This window comes from Bos javanicus, chromosome 6, assembly GCF_032452875.1.
Source record: "Bos javanicus breed banteng chromosome 6, ARS-OSU_banteng_1.0, whole genome shotgun sequence".
Taxonomy (NCBI): Eukaryota; Metazoa; Chordata; class Mammalia; order Artiodactyla; family Bovidae; genus Bos; species Bos javanicus.
The window spans coordinates 94,949,968-94,970,983 of NC_083873.1; the positions used below are offsets into that span (position 1 = coordinate 94,949,968).

Below are 21,016 nucleotides of genomic sequence, written 5' to 3' on the forward strand. Positions count from 1 at the left end.
AAAAATTATCTATGACCAAAATGGACTCTGATTTGTAAGTGAGTCCTTCTCATAAATTTTCTTCAGCTAAAAAGAAAGGGCAATGTAATTTCATATTAGGGCTTCCCTAGTGGCTCAGACAGTTTAAGTCAAAACTAAAACACAAATTAATAAATTTCAATTTGACTAAATTTTAAATAAAAGAGTCAATAACTCTTAAAACTTGAAATGTGAGTTACTCTGGGATGTTCATGGCCCCATGGCTTTCCTGACCATATTCCAGTAATATGCCTTTTAACTTGGAACCCATTCAGGAGCTCATGCATATGCTTTTATTTTCTGTAGAAAGAGACTCCTAATCTCTGGAATACTAGAATATTGGAATAACAAAAATCTGCCACAATTCCTGGTGTTTTCAATAAGAACAAATATACCAGGTGGCTCAGATGGTAAAGGACCACCTGCAATGCAGGAGACCTGGATTTCATCACTGGGTTGAGAAGATCCCCTGGAGAAGGGAGTGGCTACCTACTTCACCACTCTTGCCTGGAGAATCCCATAGACAAAGTTGCCCGGTGGGCTACAGTCCATAGGGTCGCAAAAAGTTGGACACGACTGAGCAACTGAGCACGCGTGCAGTGTATTTGAACCCCACTGTCATGTGGCATTCTAGATGTGTGGATTTCAAAGTGGAATCAGGCTTATTATTCTGATATAAATTAGTACATGCTCACTGACAAATAGGTCATGAACAAGCAGGGAAATACATAACACAAATTGAAAATCACTCCATTCAAAGACAACTACTAACACGTTGTGCTAATTCCTGTCTAACTGCTTTCCCCCTGCATACATCTTCTTATATACATGCTTTGCCAGGATCTGTGATTAATAATAAAGTCATGATACCAATGAGAAAATCCCTCCAATTGCTCCCTTGGGTGGGAGGCTGGCTTATCTCTGCCACTGTTAAGGGGTCAGTGCTGACAGGGCTTGCTTATTATTAATTATTCCACCACATTGAAAAATATGTCTGTGGTGATAAGAAGACCTCATTTGATATTTAAGATATAATATTTAAGTTCTATTTTAATCCACACTTTTTGCCAGTCTAAAAATTTAATACATTCTATAAATGATATTTAATATTAATTATGATTATTCATAAGTGGCAACTAAAACCTATTTTTATTTTCATGTTTTTAATATGTTTATTTTAATTGGATGCTAATTACTTTATAATATAAAACCTATTTTTAAAAAGCCTTAAAGGTACTTCCTCTACATTTGTGATAGGGTCATATCCACTCTACTGAATAGTTTAACATTTTTTTCTCCCCAAACAGTACTTAACTACTGAATCTTTTCAAAGACAATCATTGTTACAACTTTAAGTAGTTGGCTTCTTCAAAGTTGATGTTCTCTGTAGTCATTTTTTCCAAAACAGTGAGGAAAATCCCTAATTTTGTTTTGCCCTTTAGAATTCAGGCGTCTTATCAATGCAATCCATTGGCTAATGAAGTCAGTTCTTGCACAGTTTTGAAATGGCTAGAATTATTCCATGGAAAAAAAAATTGCCCCCAAAAATACCACATGTTAAGAAAAATTGGATGGTATTAGGAAATTGAGCTGTGAAAAGTAGTTTCCATGGCTTAATAGTTCTAAAAATATATATTCCAGATTAGCAGCTTCTATTTTTTTTAAGAGATACCAACCTCCATTCTTTTAATTCCTCCAACACCTCGACCACCATAATAGGAAGCATCCACAGTTGGCCATTTCTTGGTAGGCAGAGGTTCTTCTTCCTCCTACGCAGAGACAAGTTTTAAAAAGGTGTTTAATAATTTCTTAAAATGTTACTTAGAACTGGCTCACATTTAGATATTTTTCTGAATAATACCACTGATATGGAAGAAATATAGTAAAAATTGCACATAGCACAAGTGTATGTACTTCTGCTTACGTGTATAAATTTCTAGTGAAGCTCTACAGAATATAAGGGCTCCTTTCATTCCACAATTCATGGAATCTACCTTATTTTCCCATCATTTCATGGGAAATAGATGGGGAAACAGTGGAAACAGTGTCAGACTTTATTTTTCTGGGCTCCAAAATCACTGCAGATGGTGACTGCAGCCATGAAATTAAAAGACGCTTACTCCTTGGAAGGAAAGTTATGACCAACCTAGATAGCATATTCAAAAGCAGAGACATTACTTTGCCAACAAAGGTTCGCCTAGTCAAGGCTATGGTTTTTCCTGTGGTCAGGTATGGATGTGAGAGTTGGACTGTGAAGAAGGCTGAACACCGAAGAATTGATGCTTTTGAACTGTGGTGTTGGAGAAGACTCTTGAGAGTCCCTTGGACTGCAAGGAGATCCAACCAGTCCATTCTGAAGGAGATCAACCCTGGGATTTCCTTGGCGGGAATGATGCTGAAGCTGAAACTCCAGTACTTTGGCCACCTCATGCAAAGAGTTGACTCATTGGAAAAGACTGTGATGCTGGGAGGGATTGGGGGCAGGAGGAGAAGGGGACAACAGAGGATGAGATGGCTGGATGGCATCACTGACTCGATGGACGTGAGTCTGGGTGAACTCCAGGAGTTGGTGATGGACAGGGAGGCCTGGCGTGCTGCGATTCATGGGGTCGCAAAGAGTCGGATACGACTGAGCGACTGAACTGAACTGAACTGAAAGTCTCAACATGTGTGTAAATTTGAACCCTGCAAAATTGGTACTAAAAAGGTAGTTGAGAAGCTTTGAAAATGCACAATGCCATGTTTCTTCTTGCTAACACAATATTACTAGTATATGGTATATACTAGTAATATGATATTTAATATATACTATATTAATAGTATGATAATACAGCATATAGCAATAATATAAAAGTGATAATAATTTTGAAGAAAGTAATAATATCTTTAAACTTCAAGCTTAGATCTTCCAACTTTTTGTAAATAAGGTAAGTAACAGCAAATTATTCACATATTGGTATAAAAAGTAAATTAAATCTCTATGTACTATTGCTCCTGATAGCAAGTCTATGTTTATCAATGTATGAAGGTCCTATCGTCTAACATGTAAAAGAAACCACAAGGTTTGAAAAATAACAAGTGACTTAGTCATAAACTCAAAAGTCAATATATCAGAGTTACCTAACAACAGCATAATTGATCAGATCTGGCATAATATCTAAATACAAAAAAAAAAAAATACCCACATCACTTATTAAGCACTTATTTACCTCTTTTGGTGCAGAAGGTGGTGGTGGAGGAGGATCCTTGATAACCTGTACCAAAAAAAAAAAAAAAATTTAAATGTAGGAACTTCAGTGACATCGAGAAGAGACAATAAGAATGTATAAAATAATTAGATTAGTAAAATACTGTGGTGGTGCCAAAGATGTCCCTGATCAACTTAGCTTCTCAATACTTATCCCCCTATCGCCCTTTATTTTTTTTATTTTTTTTGTTTTTATTTATTTTATTTTATTTTTAAACTTTAAAATATTGTATTGGTTTTGCCAAATATCGAAATGAATCCGCCACAGGTATACACGTGTTCCCCATCCTGAACCCTCCTCCCTCCTCCCTCCCCATACCATCCCTCTGGGTCGTCCGAGTGCACCAGCCCCAAGCATCCAGTATCATGCATCGAACCTGGACTAGCGACTTGTTTCATACATGATAGTATACATGTTTCAATGCCATTCTCCCAAATCTTCGCACCCTCTCCCTCCTATCGCCCTTTAAAACTGGGTTTTTTTTTTTAACTAGCTTTTGACTAACCAGTAACTACTAGTCATTTTTTTTTTTAACTAACTAGCTAACCAACCAGCACATTCACTCATTTTATCTTTAGGATATAGATACATTATAGCTTCATTTTTCAGGTGAATAACAAGAAAACTGTCAAATACCTTTCACTAGGTGTTTCTTCTAATGTTAAAATGCAAACATTTTTCACTAGATTACAGCTTGTTCCCTCAAATGGAGAGGGTATTTACTAGCAAAGTCTTCCTGCTGTGATTCACTGATTCTTTTCAAATTGATGATATAAAAATCAGTTTGCATTGGATGAGATAAGGGAGATGAACATACTCTCTTTCCTCACCTTTTTTTTTTTCTAGAAACAAATCAACCTCTTAGCTAAGATTCCTTTCCTCAGTGGATTATTTCATGAAGTCTGATATGGTTAATTCTTTATGTGAGAGGAATATAGACTGAAATCTGATTTAAATGATCTTCACTGGTATTGGGGTGTCTGGACTTTCATACCATCCTGATAGAAAATGACGGACCAAGTGCCAATGGCTTCTGATAATTTGGGTACACATCCAAGTCTGTATACTAAGAAGGAAAACTTTGAAAATATAACTGCTCCACTTCATTTAAGGTCAAATGTTTCAATTCTGTTATTAGATGCTTAAAATTTTAAAAGAGTAGCTTTGAAAATAAATATCATCAAAGAATTCTTTTACTGTACTGGTATCTATTATCATGAATATGTTTTTATTTTTTTTTAACTTTTTATTTTGTATTGGGGTATAGCCAATTAACAAACAATGTTATAATAGTTTTAGGTGAACAGTGAAGGGACTCAATCATGCATATACATGTATCCATTTCCCCCCAAACTCTCCTCCCATCCAAGCTGCCACATAACACTGAGGAGAGTTCCATGTGCTATGCAGTAAGTCCTTGTTGGTTATCCAATTTAAATATAGCAGTGCGTACATGGTCCATCCCAAACTCCCTAACTATCCCTGAATATGTTTTTTACAGAATGCTTATATTTTAAAGATATATACCAAATCACTTCCAGGTTAATGATATAATTCTGATATTTTCACCAAAATAATTTGAGGTGGGAAGTGAATGGGGTTACAGATGAAATAAGATTAGCCATAATTGAGAATCACTGAAGCTGTGTGAAGAAGACATGGTGGATTCATTATTTTACTCTTTCTCTTTGCATATGTTTGAAATTTTCCATAATGAAAGGCTTTTAAAAAATATTTAGAGACTGACTCATAATCTTTTTTATAATTATTTTCATCATTCTAATTTTGGTTTAGATCTAAATCTCAGGAAGAAAAAAAAGATAGTAACCACAATCACATGGATATAAATGGACAGTAATTTAATTTGATTGAATCTCAAAACTAATTCATCGTAGCATTTGAATGCTACAAGAAATGCTGTTATTTTTACTTAACCCTTTTATTATCCAAGTTCATTTTATCAATGAACATAAAATTCCAGTTCATTTTGGTAATATTGAAGGATAGAAATCTGTGAATTTTGAGATTTAGCCCAGAAATAAATGCCAAGAGAGGATAAAGATTTAAAATAATACTGTAGTAAAATAAGGCAAAGGTTATCATGCTACAGATGCATTTCCTTTATAAAAAGGAAGCACTCAGCTTATTTGCAGGGCAGGAATAGAGATGCAAATGTAGAGAATGGATATGTGGACAAAGTGAGGGGAAAGGAGAGAGTGGGGCGAACTGAGAGAGTGGCATTGACGTATGTAACTGGCATGTGTAAAATAGATAGCTAGTGGGAGACGCACCGGGAGCTAAGCTCACTGCTCTGTGATGACCTAGAGGGGTGGGATGGGAGTGGAGGGTGGAAGGGAAGCTCAAGAGAAGGGGGATATATGTATACATGGAGCTGACTCACTTTGCTGTACAGCAGAAACTAGCACAATACTGTAAAGCACTTATACTTCAATAATAAAACAAAATTTAAAAATAAAATAACAGTAATCTAGAAAATAAATAAAAATATGGCAAATCAAAAAAAAAAGCACGCATGTCATTATCAACATGCATGTCCAAAATAAATGAAAACCAGATCAGTCAATATTTCACACTCAACAGAGTCAAAACCAACCTAATTACCTTCATTTAAAAGCTAATTCTTCTTCCTGTCTTCCCTGTTTCTTTCAAGTAAATCATTTTCTTTAAAATTGCAGCCTTAAAATTTTCTCATAATCTATAATTTATTCCCACCTCTGAATGATGTCACCAAATCATTTACCATGTCCAACAGACTTTTTGAAATATTCTAGTCTCTGCAGTGTGCATGTGTGTGTCTGTCTCTCTTTCTCCCCACATTCCTATCTTTTCCTCTCCTTTCCCCACCATGAATTCCCCAGTCTTCTCAAAGTAGTTCAGATTTCCTTAATATGCATGGATGCCTGTTTGTTCTCCCCTAGCATTGATCACAATTGATAATTTTATCCAACTCCAAAGCACTGTAACTTCTATGAGAATGAATTTTATGTCTGCTTTGTTCCTAATTATATTCCCAGAACTTAGCAAAGTGTCTAGCAGAAAAGCAGGGAAGAAAGGAAGTTAGAAAGAGAGAAAAGGGAGTAAGGCAGGAAAGAGAAAAGAAAATGGAAGAAGATAGAATGAGGAAGGAAGAAGGGAAGAAAGAAAGGAAGGAAGGAAGGAGGAAAGGGAAGGAAGGAAGGAGAGAGGAGAAGAGGAAGGAAGGAGGGAGGTAAAGGAAGGAAGCGAGGGGAAAGGAAGGAGGGAGGGCAGGAGGAGAGAAAGATGACAGGAAGAAGAAAGGATTCTTTACATTCCATTGCCATTCATTTCAGTTCAGTTACTCAGTCATGTCCAACTCTCTGCAACACCATGGACTGCAGTATGCCAGGCCTTCCTGTCCATCACCAATTCTTAGAGCCTGCTCAAACTCATGTCCATTGAGTCGGTGATGCCATCCAACCATCTCATCCTCTGTCGTCCCCTTCTCCTCCTGCCTTCAATCTTTCCCAGCATCAGGGTCTTTTCCAATGACTCAGTTCTTCGCATCTGGTGGCCAAAGTATTGGAGCTTCAGCTTCAGCATCAGTCCTTCCAATGAATATTCAGGACTGATTTCCTTTAGGATGGATTGGTTGGATCTCCTTGCTGTCCAAGGGACTCTCAAGAGTCTTCTCCAACACCACAGTTCAAAAGTATTAATTATTTGGCACTCAGCTTTCTTTATAATCCAACTCTCACATCCATTCCCATTATCACTACCTAAAATCATGAACTCGAGAGTCTTTAGACCTTAAAAATATCTAGTACAATATTTTTCAACTTCCCCAATGCATCCAACCAGAACTTCATTATTCTGAAAAATCCCCACCTAGTTGTCATCCAACTATGTCTGAATTCCTGCAATAAAGAGAAATTCACTACTTCACTAAGCAATTCATTCCCCTGGCAAGGAACCCACATCATTTGAAAAATTTTCCCCTAAATGAAGCCAAAACCTCCCTCTTCGTAGTTTCCACTTTTTAGCCCTGATCCTACAGTGTGAAATGTATACACACACACAGAGACAACTATTTTTAATTCCAGAAGAGAGGGTTTCCTGTTTTTGAATACGAACCATATATCATCTGACAGCTAAACCTCACAATCATTTTTCATGTAATGGTCTGAGATATTGGGTGATCTTGGTCAGTTTCTTTAGTATGTATTCATTTGTACAATATCTCAAAGTGTGGATTCTAGAACTGATAAATAGTATTTTAAGTGTGACCAAGCCATTAATTAAAGGCATGGTACTCAGGAAAAACAGATGCACCCCTGGCAGTCCTCACCTTCATTCCATGCATTTTAATTAATAACATATTGAAAACTAGGATTGATCTATAATTACCATCGCTTTATTTTGGCATTAATGTCTACATGCTTTGCATGTGTGTGTGTGTAAAGTCGCTTTAGTAGTGTCCGACTCTTTGCAACCCTATGAACGGCAGCCTGCTAGGCTCCTCTGTCCATGGGATTCTCCAAGAAAGAATACTGCAGTGGATTGCCATGCTCTCCTCCAGAGGATCTTCCTGACACAGGGATGGAACCCGTGTCTCATTATGTCTCCTGCATTGGCAGGCAGGTTCTTTACCACTAGAGCCACTTGGGAAGCCCCTACATGTTTTACTTGTAGCTAAATTATACATGCAGCTTGCTTCTCTATCTCTAACTCATCCATCATTCTAATCTATGCATCCAGGTCAATATTTTTCTAAGCTTGTTGTTGTTTGCTGTTCAGTCTCTTAAGTTGTGTCCAACTCTTTGCAACCCCGTGGACTGCTCCTCTTTCCTTCCCCATCTCCCAGAGTTTGCTTAGATTCGTGTCCATTGAGTCGGTGCTGCTATTCAATCATCTCATCCTCCGCTGCCCTCTTCTCCTCTAGCCTTCAATCTTTCCCAGCGTCAGGGTCTTTTCCAGTGAGTCAGTTCTTCACATCAGGTGGCCAAAGTATTTGAGCTTCAGCTTCAGCATCATTCCTTATAATGAATATTCAGGGTTGATTTCCTTTAGAATTGACTGGTGTGGTCTTCTTGCAGTTCAAGGGACTCTCAAGAAGTTTAATTGATTGCAATAGGAGCTTAATTGATCATTTCTCTAGTCAAAATGGATCAAATGTTCCAGTGACCACAACTGAAATCAAGGAATTACTGAATTTGGGGAAGAACCTTACACATCATGCTTCTACTCAGTTTTGCAAATTATCATAAAGTGCTCTAGAGTTCTTTCACTGGGAAGAAGCTAAGGTACCTCCATTCCACCAAGTCTAATTTAATATATGGTACTCATTTTCATTTCCTTGTGAGGATTTTAAATTTACTCTGGTTACTACATGTACACCTTGTAGGGTGTATGAATCTCTGAGAACTGAAACAGCATCCCCAGTCCTATATTAGACTATGTGCATGTGCACACTCAGTTGCTTCAGCTGTCTCTTCGCGACCCCATGGACTGTAGCCCACCAGGCTCCTCTGTCCATGGGATTCTCCAGGCCAGAATACTGGACTGGGTTGTCATGCCCTCCTCCAGGGGATCTTCCCAACCCAGGGATGCAACCCGCATCTCTCACGTCTCCTGCATTGGCAGGCAGGTTCTTCACACCAGTGCCGCCTATATCCCCTTGAGAATTACTGAACATCCACCTCCATAACACCTCTTTTTTTATGTCATATTTATCATGCTCATTATCCTGCATAGCATCGAGTTTTAGCATGGATATGGGCAAATCAAGTTTCAGTTTAAAATCCTCATCTGACGCTGCTGACAACCTCACCACAGGATAATGAGAGGCATTTTTACCTTCTGTATCAGAGACGTTGTCTGTTATCATAAGCCACAACCCAGAAAACAAAAAGTCCTTTTTCAGTGCATGAGTCCTCTTGCACTCTCATTGTTCAAATGCCTTAGCATGGCCCTCAATTCAACACTCTATCTACAAAATCTCTGTTTGTGTACCTCTAACTCCAGATTGACTGAAGACCCCTTTGCTACCCCGGATAAAATGACCATTTCCATATTAAGTCCCTTCCATCCTTCATAGAGTAGTCTACCAACTTTCCATTCCATTATCTAGAAACTTTAAAACTTTTAACAATATAAACATTACTACCCAGTTGAACCATTCATGCTTCATCAATTTGGGTTTATATGTTTATTTTGGAATTTTTCAACTACCCCTCAGAAGTGTTGATTTCTTAGGGGCAATATCATTTCTCCCTCTTTAAAAATATCATAGTGCCTAATACAGTGCTGTGAAAACAACAGATACTAAAGACATGATTGAAAGTGAGTTGAAGGAACTAGTTGAGAATGTTTGCAAAGGCTCATAGCCAACCTCTAAATTTATTTTTTTAATGGAGAAAAAAGATGTAAATGATGACTGATAAAGATTTCCATGAAAATAAAATATTGCTAGTTCCAAAGAAAATGAAGTATCAAATGTCTCTTTTGACCAATAAAGTCCAAGAGCTAATGAACTCAAAGACAGATGGGAAAATATAAGCCCATGCTAAGTTTCTTCATCTGGGAAATAAACTTGATTCACTATAGGTCCTTTCCAAAATGAAAATTCTAATAGAATGATAAAGACAAAATATGTATCACAATATTTCCAACAGGTCTTTTGCTTCTATGCCTTTACGTAATTAAGTAGGCCATATGTCTACATGTATTTGTGTTCACCTTATTTCAGAAAAGAACATTAGGGTTTGTTTTTCCAATAATGTGTAATTAATTGTATGTATGACTAAATGCATGACTTATTATAAATTTAAATTGATTTTGAAATCCTGGCAAGTATACTTTCTACATTGTTAACAATGGAAAAAAAAACCCTTAAAATTCTGCATAAATAAAAATTTGATCTTGTAGATTAAGAGACACAACCACCACCACAACAAATAACAGCACTTTCAGAAACTGAAACAGACCCAAGGCTCATCTGTGTGCTGTTAATATTATTAACAATAACCACATTTTATTGGTGCTGGCATATGCCACACACTCCACATTTCTTCCATTTTCATAATAATGCTATGCAGTTACTATGTTTATTTTAAATATAAGGAAAGGGAGGCTCTGAATTCAGTAACTTGTCCAAGGATATACAGAGAAAACATTAGAATTAGTATTTAAACTCAGAACGCTGGTCCACCTACCTCCAAACTCTGGGTTCAACTTTCTCTGGCACATGACATTCTCTTAAAATAAAGTTTGGATTGCCAAGGCAAAGGGTACAGGAGAAAAAGTTTAAGATGTGTTGAGAAGTACATTACTTGGTGGGATGGATGGATGGTTAGATAGATGAATAGGTAGATGAGATAGATAGAGATAGACAAACAGATACAAAGCAATATTTATGGTAACTGTATGAGACAGATGCTATCATCCTCATTTTATAGGGATATAACATATTAATTCATATGCCCAACATCATTGCCCTAGAAATGTTGGAACAGGAAATAAATGTTGCGTGTATTTGATGTTTGTAAATGCTCCGTCTGGCCATTGTACCACACAGGCTCATAAGTAACAAAGGAGAGTGAAAATAATCTGAAGTCATTCAGTCCAAAAGCCAAAAATGGCGAAAGTCTGTGTCCACTGATGTCCCTACATTTCAGTAAAATTAGTGCAGGAGAAAAGGAAACCTGATTGTTGTCCAAATACATTAAAAATAACAGTCATGAGAATCCCATTCTTGTATTAAATAGTGCAAGAACACTCATCTCAGAAAAGGATGTATTCGTATGCACCATATTTTATGAGAATTTGCAGATTTTAAAAGGCATAATATTGCCTAGTTGCCAGGATTTTTTCTACTTAGCATCCTTCAACTCGATATTGAAGATTCTGGAAAACACTTTCACCACTTTATGAACCATATGCAGAGTTTGATTCTTCTCCAATTTTTTTTTTCATTTGTTATTATCATCATCAGAGAGGATTATATCTCATCTACTTAGCTGCTAGAATGAAGATTTCAGTTTGGAGGAGAGCCGATTTTAAAAAAAAAGAAAAAGTTAGCTGCTTCAGGCAACAGTCCTTTTGATCTGCTCATTAACACTTTTCAAATGTTCGAGTGATGTGGGCATTCTTTGCGCTAGAAAATGTCAGCACTGGAGCCTGCAGCCAGCTTGATGCGATCATATGTTCCGATATTCAGAAAAGAGTGAAAAGAACTGTCAACAGTGAACTGCCTTAGATTGAAAAAAAAGATACTGTGTAATGACTGTAGATCAAGTAGTATTTCAGAAGTGACTCTTGCCAGTGACAGAAACAAATGCCCAGTATTTCAGCAATGTCATCTAAGTACCTAAGGGTCCACAGACTTCAGGAACTCATTCTTAGTGTGTACAAAAACTTGTTTAAAATGCATGTGGGATTTCCTTTCACTCTTCCCTTTCTTTCTGGATAAGATCATAGAACAAGTGCAATGCCTTTCCTCTCATGAATACAAAGTTCTCTGACATTAGTGTTTGGGAAGTCCTTTTCCAAATCCCACAAAGTGAGTTGCTTTCAACAATGAGACCAAGATATGGTCAGGTTATCTGCCTCCCTTTCCTTTCCTCCCTGACAGACTCACCAATGTTCAAAGAGACTGCTTTGAATAAACAAATAATAGTGGGAAGTCTGGACAATAAATATAACTTTAAATGCCTAATGAGGACTGGGAAGAACGATGTGAGAGTGTGCTTTGAAGGGTTGGGGAGCACGCATGCTCAGTCGTGTCTGACTCTTTTGCAACCCCATGGACTGTAGCCAGCCAGACTCCTCTGTCCATGGAATTCTCCAGGCAAGAATTTGCCATTTCCTCCTCCAGGACATCTTCCCGACCCAGGGATCGAACCTGCGTCTTCTCTATCAGCAAGCATATTCTGTACTACTGGGTCACCTGGGAAGCCCCGTGAGAGTGTCTTCTCCTGGAGTTAAGTAAAGGTACTGCCGTCAAGATAAATAAACTAAGACTGGGAAGAGTGTGATAACCTGTTTTGTAATGATGCTCTGTTGGAAAACATCACCATAGAACCAATAAGTACTAACATCACACTCTATTTCAAAGGGGCAACCAAACATAAATCATTTTAATTAATGGTGCAAGGAAGGCATATTAAAATTTAAATTCCTTCTGTTTTATTGTGCATTCTTTAAAAAAAAAATCAGGCTGCTTTCAAAGTAACTCAATAAAGGCACCAAGAGCCCTCCTCAACAATAAAAAACAAGTGCAATGTAGAAGCATTATTACTATTTAGAAAGAACAGCACAGCTGTTGCTGGCTAAGAAAACGATTCTATACAGCTCTAGTCAGATATATCCTCATCATGAAAGCCCAGCTTACTTGTTAGTAAATTGGGCTTTAAAAAGATAAGTTTTTAAAACGGTTTTTTAAACAGATTTATGAGATCTTTATGCAATGTCTTAAATGGACTGAGGAAAAATGAGCTTGCGGTTTTCCCTTGTGGATGGAGAACTTTGGCCAGGGACACTAGAGCAAAGTGAACATTTATCATTTCCGGCATATTCAGACATTTATTTGCAGCTGGATAACACACTCTAACTGACAACACTCCAGAAAGTCTTTGTTTGCCACCTCATTAGCCTTACATCTGTAATTTTGCAGAATGCCCAGTTCTTCCAAATGATGCAACTGAAGGACGGTCAGTTCTGCTATCCTGGTAGTGAAACAAACCTGCCGTAAACTCCACACATCTTATGAGTTAAACAGTGATGCAAAGAGCCGTATCTTCTCATATTTCCCTCATGATTCAATACCTGATTGTTTTTAACTTCTCCCCTTTTTTAATCTAAGGAAAAGGAAGGATGCTGCTGACATCTTTGTTATAGAAAAGCAGTTGTAAAGGATGGGTGTGAGGTTATTCAATGAGTAGGAAACAGAAACATAAACAGGTTGTGAGAAATTACTTTAGACAAAAATGAGAACTTCCCCCTTGATGGAATAGTTTGCAAATTCAACATACTCTATAGTTCACTAATGATAGTGCCTAAAAGTTCCAGCTTTGCATAAGGGTTCCACTATTATTACTACTATTACTATTACTACAAGATAAAGTTCTCCAAAAATCATTGATTTAGATCCTATTTGCCATGGAAAACCTAGGCACACAGAGGACACAAATCTGCAACATTTTAATCTGTCTTTAATGATATCACCTGTCTCTTTTATCCTTGAATATACTCATTAAATGAATCGAAAGATTTAACATTTCAAAATAAGCTCATATTAAAAGCATCATTGGTAGCCAGAGATTCTATTTGGGGAGTTTTTTCCTAACCCTTTTTATTCTATGTTCCTCTTTGGCAATCTGATTATAGGGGACCAATAAACCCCTTCCTAGACTAAACAAGCTAAATTAAAATACACAGGATTAAAAGGAACCCAATTGTACTGAAATGTAACTGTCAAATCTACTTTTAAAAACAAGAAACCAGATCTGTGAAACAGAAATACTATGTGCTTCTTTATTAATTCATCAAATAATGAAATATAATAGTAGGTCTAGGAACTATCATGATTTCTTAAAGTTTAATTGACTTAAAATAGTTTTGCATGTATAGCATAGTGGTTCAATATTTTTATATCATAGACAGTTATAACAATACAACTATTGTGTCTGTTCCATACATTATATCCTCATGACTAATTTATCTTATAACTTGTATTCTGGACGTCTTAATCCCCTTCACCCATCCCTCACCCCTTCCCCCTCTGGCAACCACTTGTGTGTTCTCTGTATCCATGTCTTCTGTTTGGTTATATTTGTTCCTTTGTTTTGTTTTCTAGGTTGCACAAATAAGTGGAAACATATAGTATTTGTCTTTCTCTCTCATAATTTTGAAATAGTGGATATCTGAATATGAACGGGACTGTACTGGTTTCTACCATCAAATAACAAGCACCCTGAGAAAGCTGACCACGGATCTTTGCTGTCAATGGGTTCTAATATCATATATGTCTTGGATACTTCTTAAAATAGGAAACCTCTTTCTTCAACAAATCCCTGTCACTCTGAAACAGTGAGTAAATTCTACTCCGTATATAAAGCATTACACGTATTTACTTGACAGTTGACCCAAAACAAAACAGAATGGTAACTCTAATTTTAAAGAACGCACATGGGTTTTAACTGCCACAGAATCACTGCAAACATTTTAAGAATATTTCCTTGTCTCCCATCTTACAACTTCCTGTACTCCATAGGTAGGTTTTGTAATGAGTTGATCCAAAAACATATTCCATAAGAATTCCCCAAAATCAATAGCCCTGAGCAGTGATCCCCAGCTCTGGAGAATATCAGAATCATGTAGGGAATCTGTTAGATCTTTAATGCTGCAATAACAAATTACCACACACTTAGTGGCTTAACACAACAGAAATTTATATTCCTACAGTTCTAGATGCCAGGAGTCCAAACTGAGTCTTATAACTAAAGTCTGGTGTCATCAGAGCCGGTTCCTTCTGCAGACTCCAGGGGTTTATCACTCCTTGCCTCTCCAGCTCCTGGTGACCAGCATTCCTTGCCTAGAAGCTGCATCACTTTGGTCTCTGCCTCCATGGTCACATTGCCTTCTCCCCATCTATGGTCTTATCTCCTCTGTCACCCTCTTATATGGGCACAGTGATGGTATTTAGAGCCAGCTAGGTCATTCTGGGGAGAAGGCAATGGCATCCCACTCCGGTACTCTTGCCTGGAGAATCCCATGGACGGAGGAGCCTGGTAGGCTGCAGTCCATGGGGTCGCTAAGAGTCGGACACGACTGAGCGACTTCACTTTCACTTTTCACTTTCATGCATTGGAGAACGAAATGGCAACCCACTCCAGTGTTCTTGCCTGGAGAATCCCAGGGACGGGAGAGCCTGGTGGGCTGACATCTATGGGGTCACACAGAGTTGGACAGGACTGAAGTGACTTAGCAGCAGCAGGTCATTCTGGATGATCTCCCTATTTCAAGATCCTGAATTTAATCATATCTGTAAAGTCTCTTTTGCCATAGAAGACAACGATCACGGACACCTTACCATAGGGGCTATCCTAAACCACACTGATCCTTGGAGATGTTTCACCCAACTACCCTTTCCCCTGGTGTGAGAGAGACACCACGGATGGAAATCTGAGAGCAGCTACTCTGAAAGCCTTCCAGTTACTAGGAGCAGAAAAAAAAATCCAGGCTAAGACATAGGTAACACTGTCATTGCTGAGTCATTAATTAGATATCTGTGAAATTTTAATCTCTGAAACATGAATGGTTACATTATTTCACAAGATATTTTTTAAAAATATGAAATGATTCAATGAAGAACCCTCTGTTCAGGGTTTTTTTTTCCATTCCAGGATTTCTATCTCGATAAGAGCTTCTAAGCATATGATTCCCAAGGAGGTGATGGCTGACATAGTCTAAATGTGCCTGAAAACAGACATTTTAAGCTGTTTAATCATATTTCAGTTGAAAGACTAAATGTTTGTCCCAGTACTTAAAAGACACTCAAACAAAAGAAATTTACACAACACCAAGCTGAAATAAGGACTTCTCTGGTGACTCAGACAGTAAAGAATCAACCGGCAATAAGGGAAACCCAAGTTCGATCCCTAGGTTGGGAAGATCCTCTGGAGGAGGGAATTGCAACTCACTCTAGTATTCTTGCTTGGAGAATTCCATGGACAGAGGCTACAGTCCATGGGGTTGCAAAGAGTTAAACACAACTGAGTGACTAACACTAAGTTGAAATAAATGCATTTCATTTCCTATTAAAAAGAATTATTACCGGTAATAGCTGATAGTCAAAGTTCAAAATAATCCCTAATAACGAACGCTGTTAACAATTAACTAATCATATTCTAATACCAGCATTGTGGAAATATGTTCTCTAAACATAATCAAATAAATAAATATCCTGCAATTGTACCATCATGGTACACCTTCTGTTATACTCAAGATCTTGTTTTTCATAAGGTTATGGTTTCCTTTGACCCTTCCTTTTCACATCACCTTCTCATCTTTCTCTAACTGATTTAGCTTACTTGTTATATTCCAACTCTCTATACTTCGTTAGAGATACTTTGCTCAGGCTATATCTTTTTTTTAAATACAAATGTTAAAGGTTACACTCCACTAACAGTTATTACAAAATAATGGCCATATTTCTTGAGTTGTGTAATACATCCTTGTAGCCTAACTTATACCCAATAGTTTGTACTCCCCACTCCCCCAATCCCTATGTTGCCCCTCCCCTGCCCACTGCCATGTCTAAGGCTCACTGTCTATTACTGGCTTGTATTTCAATAGCTGATGGGTCTCAGTTGGATAAGACTTAATCCCCACCGGGACCAGATCTCAGCACCATGTACAGCAAGTAAAGCTTCTTTCAGGGGATCAGTGATCAAATCTTTCCAGTGTATTCTCCTCACCCCTGGGGTGAGTTCAAACGTCCTCAAAGACATAGGAGGTTCATGCCTAGATCCTAAACCATCTTTCACCACTCCCCTCCCTGGCATGTTAGACCTCAGCCTAGGACATCTCAAAGCCCATCTGAATAACTTGTAATTCCACACACACCTCATAGGAAATGTCCCTCATCAACTGCCAAAGTCTTGTTCAATATTCCAAATCGGTTTGGAATCGGCAGCTCCATCCAGTTTCCCTGAAATAATCCCTCAATTCTGGCAAATCCCTCTTTCCTTTGTGTTCCTGACATGTGTTGCTCCTGGCGTACTCATGAACCTCCATTCTCAGTTTCTCTACCATTCTGTGCTTCATGCTAAAATATGAGTTTCCATATCATATGGTAGTCATTTCTGAACCCCTAATTCCAAGCCCAGCACTGGCTCAGATTACTAAGGGCTGAATGCAGAATGTTGCCTCTACTTTCTCTCTGCTTTTAAATCTGTGTTTTTAGGAAACATTTGTTCTGATTCATTTATGTGCTCAGTCGCTCAGTAATGTCTGATTCTTTGTGGCCCTGTGGACTGTAGCCCACCAGACTCCTCTGTCCATAGGATTTTCCAGGCAAGCATACTGGAGTGGGTTGCCATTTCTTACATTTTCTTACTGACCCAGGGATTGAAGCAGCATCTCTTATATCTCCTGCATTGGCATGTGGGTTATTTACTACTAGCACCACCTGGAAAGCCCAATTCATTTATTTTTAGATCTAAATGCAAGTTCATACTCAAGGCTATGTAGTCTATATTTCTAAATGTAAAATATGGATGATTCTCTCTATTAAATAAGTTGCAGAAATTAATAAGCATTCATGATGTTTCTGTAAATAGGAAGCCCTCCTGACAGCCTAAAAACACACCTTAATGGTGTCCCTCTGCACCCTGCATAAAGAAATATAATTCCTGATTTCCAATCTGCAGAGTTTCAGGGACGGAATGGATCTATTCTCACTACCTGATGATCGAATCCCCTGGATACACCCCATGTGACGGTGAAGACTTCATTTGATTACATCAACTGTTGTGGTAAAGAAACTGCCTGCCAAGCAGGAGACTTGGGTTTGATCCCTGGGTTAGGAAAATCCTCTGGAGAAGGAAATGGCAACCCACTCCAGTGTTCTTGCCTGGGAAATTCCACTGACAGAGGAGCCTGGCAGGCTACATACAGTCCAGGGGGTTACAAAAGAGTCAGACACAACTTAGCAACTGAGCAGGCACTCAGCAACCTCACAAAGAAGTCCAGTTCATTCTTCGCAAGTGTCCTTTTAAAAAACCATATACTTTAACACTTTTGAGCCCTCTGGTCAATAGTAGATGAAAATGCAAAGTAACAAAAGAATGAAAACCACCCCTGTGAATTTTAAATTAAAAAAGTAAGGAGTACAAATCACATTAAGGCACCTTTTTGCTTTTTAATTTGAGACTCAAGAAAGTTAGCTCATCTAAAAATCACCATATCTAAGATAATCAAGGTTACAACAGGAAACTGAGCAGAAATTGCTATGCAGGAAACTGATTAGTTCAGCAAAGAGACAGGATGCTTCATGTCTCTGCTGTTGTCTAAATTAATTCCGTGCCTCCTCCGTGGCCAACTGCTCTGAGATAAAGGACTGCAAAGTTGCCTCATGAAAGTGGACTGAAGTACAATGAATAATAAATGCAGAAGTAATACAAAGCACTGCCTGAAGTTGCAAGGAGTGGAAATCAGTCAGCAAGGGTGAGAGGGGAAAAGAGTCAGTCTAGTAATATTACGTAAAACACTACTGTGATCCACAAAACATAAAATTCAATATAAGGTGCTGATAAGAGGATATCAAAATAGGTGGTAGGCATGCTTTGAAGGAGCGCTTCTTCAGAATAACCTTTTCTATGAAGCCTGAACAATCCAAGTTATATTGCTTGAACTGTGCCAATGTTTGTTACTCAGAGTTCCACCTGTGACAGGCAGAATAATGGCCCCATAAAGATGTCCACCTGCCAAAGCAGGAGATGCAAGAGATACAGGTTCAATCCCTGGGACAGGATGGTCCATTGGTGAAGGATATGGCAACCCACTCCAGTATATTTGCCTGGAGAACCCCATAGACAGAGGTGCCTGGAAGGCTACAGTCCATGGTGTCACAGAGAGTCACACGCAACTGAGCACACACACACATACAAGGATATCCACACTCTAATTCCCTGGAACTGTGAATAACCTGTCTTCAAGGACCAAAGAGACCTTGCAGATGTGATTAGCATGAAGGATCTTGAGATGAGAGATTATGCATGCATGCATGCATCAAGGTGGGTCCAACCTAATCACATGGTTCCTTGATACTGGAGGTCCTTTCCCAGCTGGGTTTGGAGTCAGAAAGACAAGTGACTACAGAAGAATGGTGACAGAGATGCAACATGCCTGGCTCTGAAGCTGGAGGAAGGGCTTACTAGGCAAGAATGGAAGGAGCCCCTGCAAGCTGCAAAAAGCAAGGGAGCAGATTCTCCTCTAGAGCATTAAGAGAGGAATGTATCACTGTCGATACTTTTCAGCTTAGTTTAGCCCAGCAAGACCCATGTTGGATCTGTGATTACATAACTGTTAGGTAATAAATTTGTGTTGCTTTAAGCCAGCAAATGTGTGGCAATTTGCTACAGTAGCACCAGAGAGCTTGTGTCTATCCATGTTCTTTCAGAGCTTTTACTCAAGCATGAAAAAGGACACAACCTCAAACCAACTGTCATAACTTCAAAGTGACTGTTTCACAGATACCTAACATTTGCATGTGACTTATTTCTAAAATGATTTCCCCAAGAGGCAAACAGAAAACGTCCTGAAATAGTGTATCTTTCAAAGAGATAATGAAACATTCAATAAGCAATGAAAACAAAACAAACCCCAAACCTGACAGATTATCAATCCCTGTCAATGAATCCAGTAGAACATATCATTCAATTTACTTGAAATTCTTTTGTACTTGAGTGGGAAACCCTTTATCCCTATCATTATTCCTACCTTCTTCTCTTCTTCCCCTAAACCTGATTTTGAAGTACTTTCTAGATTAAGTTTTATAGTAAACATTTATTAGCAGGCATGAACAGAATTTCTTACAATGATTAAAATATATAACTATTAAAATTCAATTTTCTAATCGAAACTTTGCTGTTGTTGAGCAATGTGGCACTGATTCATATTTCAGCCTTAATTTACACCTTGATGTTTAAAAAAAAAAAGGAGGACTGCAAATCCTTCTTACTTACCACTTTGCAGCAAAGGGGCCAAAACCACCACATCAGTCCAATACCCAAGAGCAGCAGTAACACCAAAATAGCAATGAGGGCTGCAATCCCAGTAGACTGGAGGAAGCCGAAAACAAAAACAAGGCAGTCAGCAAAGTTGACAGTCAAATCCCAAATATGTACTTTTTAAGGAAACACCAGAAAAAATGATAGGAAGCATAATAATGTTAAACCAGATTGCTAATATATTCCTTTACATTCTTAAATTGTATAAATTATCTTACTACTTATATACTACCTATATTATATTCCATTTTATTATATTTATATAATATACTAAATATAATCTATTTGTATTAAATTCCCTCATATTATACCTCATATATATTATGTTAAGACAGGCAAGGATAAGTATAAAACCCTCCCAAAGTGTCTGAAATTACACCTTAAAGAAAAATAGGAAAAAAAATCACAATTTGGAGTTGTGCGAATGGTCCTGTTCTGTGTGTGCTAAGTCACTTCAGTTATGTCCAACTCTTTGCGACCCACCAGGCTCCTCTGTCCATGGGATTCTCCAGGCAAGAACATTGGAGTGGGTTGCCTTTTCCTACTCCAGGGATCAAACCACATACTTTCCTCTCTTGCCTTGGCAGGCAGGTTCTCTGCCACTAGTATCACCTGGGAAGCCCTATGAACAGTCCCTATGGTCCCCATCTTTCGTCTCTGGGAAAAGATTATTGTGGCTACAAGCATGATTACCTCTAGGCAGAATTTATGCAGAATTTCCCCAGACCTTTTGATGATGGGCATTATTTCTTCATATACTTAAATGGTAGGACAAGATGAATACCAAAACTCACCAAATAGGTGACAAACCAACAACAGTTCTTGTTGGCAAGTGGTACACACGTATCAATGAAAGGATGCAATTTTATGCATTCATATATCAGAGCATCACCCATGCCAGTTCAAGTGCTACCCACTCTCAACCACAAACCACACTGGTGTTCTTTCACTTCCTAATGACAAGCTCCTCCAGCCCTA

At 38.2% G+C, this 21,016-nt stretch overlaps 1 protein-coding gene across 1 annotated transcript in view; it reads right to left on the bottom strand.

The window, feature by feature from the left end:
• The window catches only part of ANTXR2 (ANTXR cell adhesion molecule 2), a 178,143-nt gene that overhangs the window by 82,551 nt on the left and 74,576 nt on the right, over positions 1-21,016 (bottom strand). Inside the window, exons 12-14 of the mRNA XM_061420583.1 lie at positions 19,994-20,089; positions 3,228-3,272; positions 1,695-1,787 (exon numbers count right to left, since the gene is read on the bottom strand). Coding sequence (XP_061276567.1) covers positions 1,695-1,787; positions 3,228-3,272; positions 19,994-20,089 — 234 coding nt within the window. The remainder of the gene's footprint in view (positions 1-1,694; positions 1,788-3,227; positions 3,273-19,993; positions 20,090-21,016) is intronic.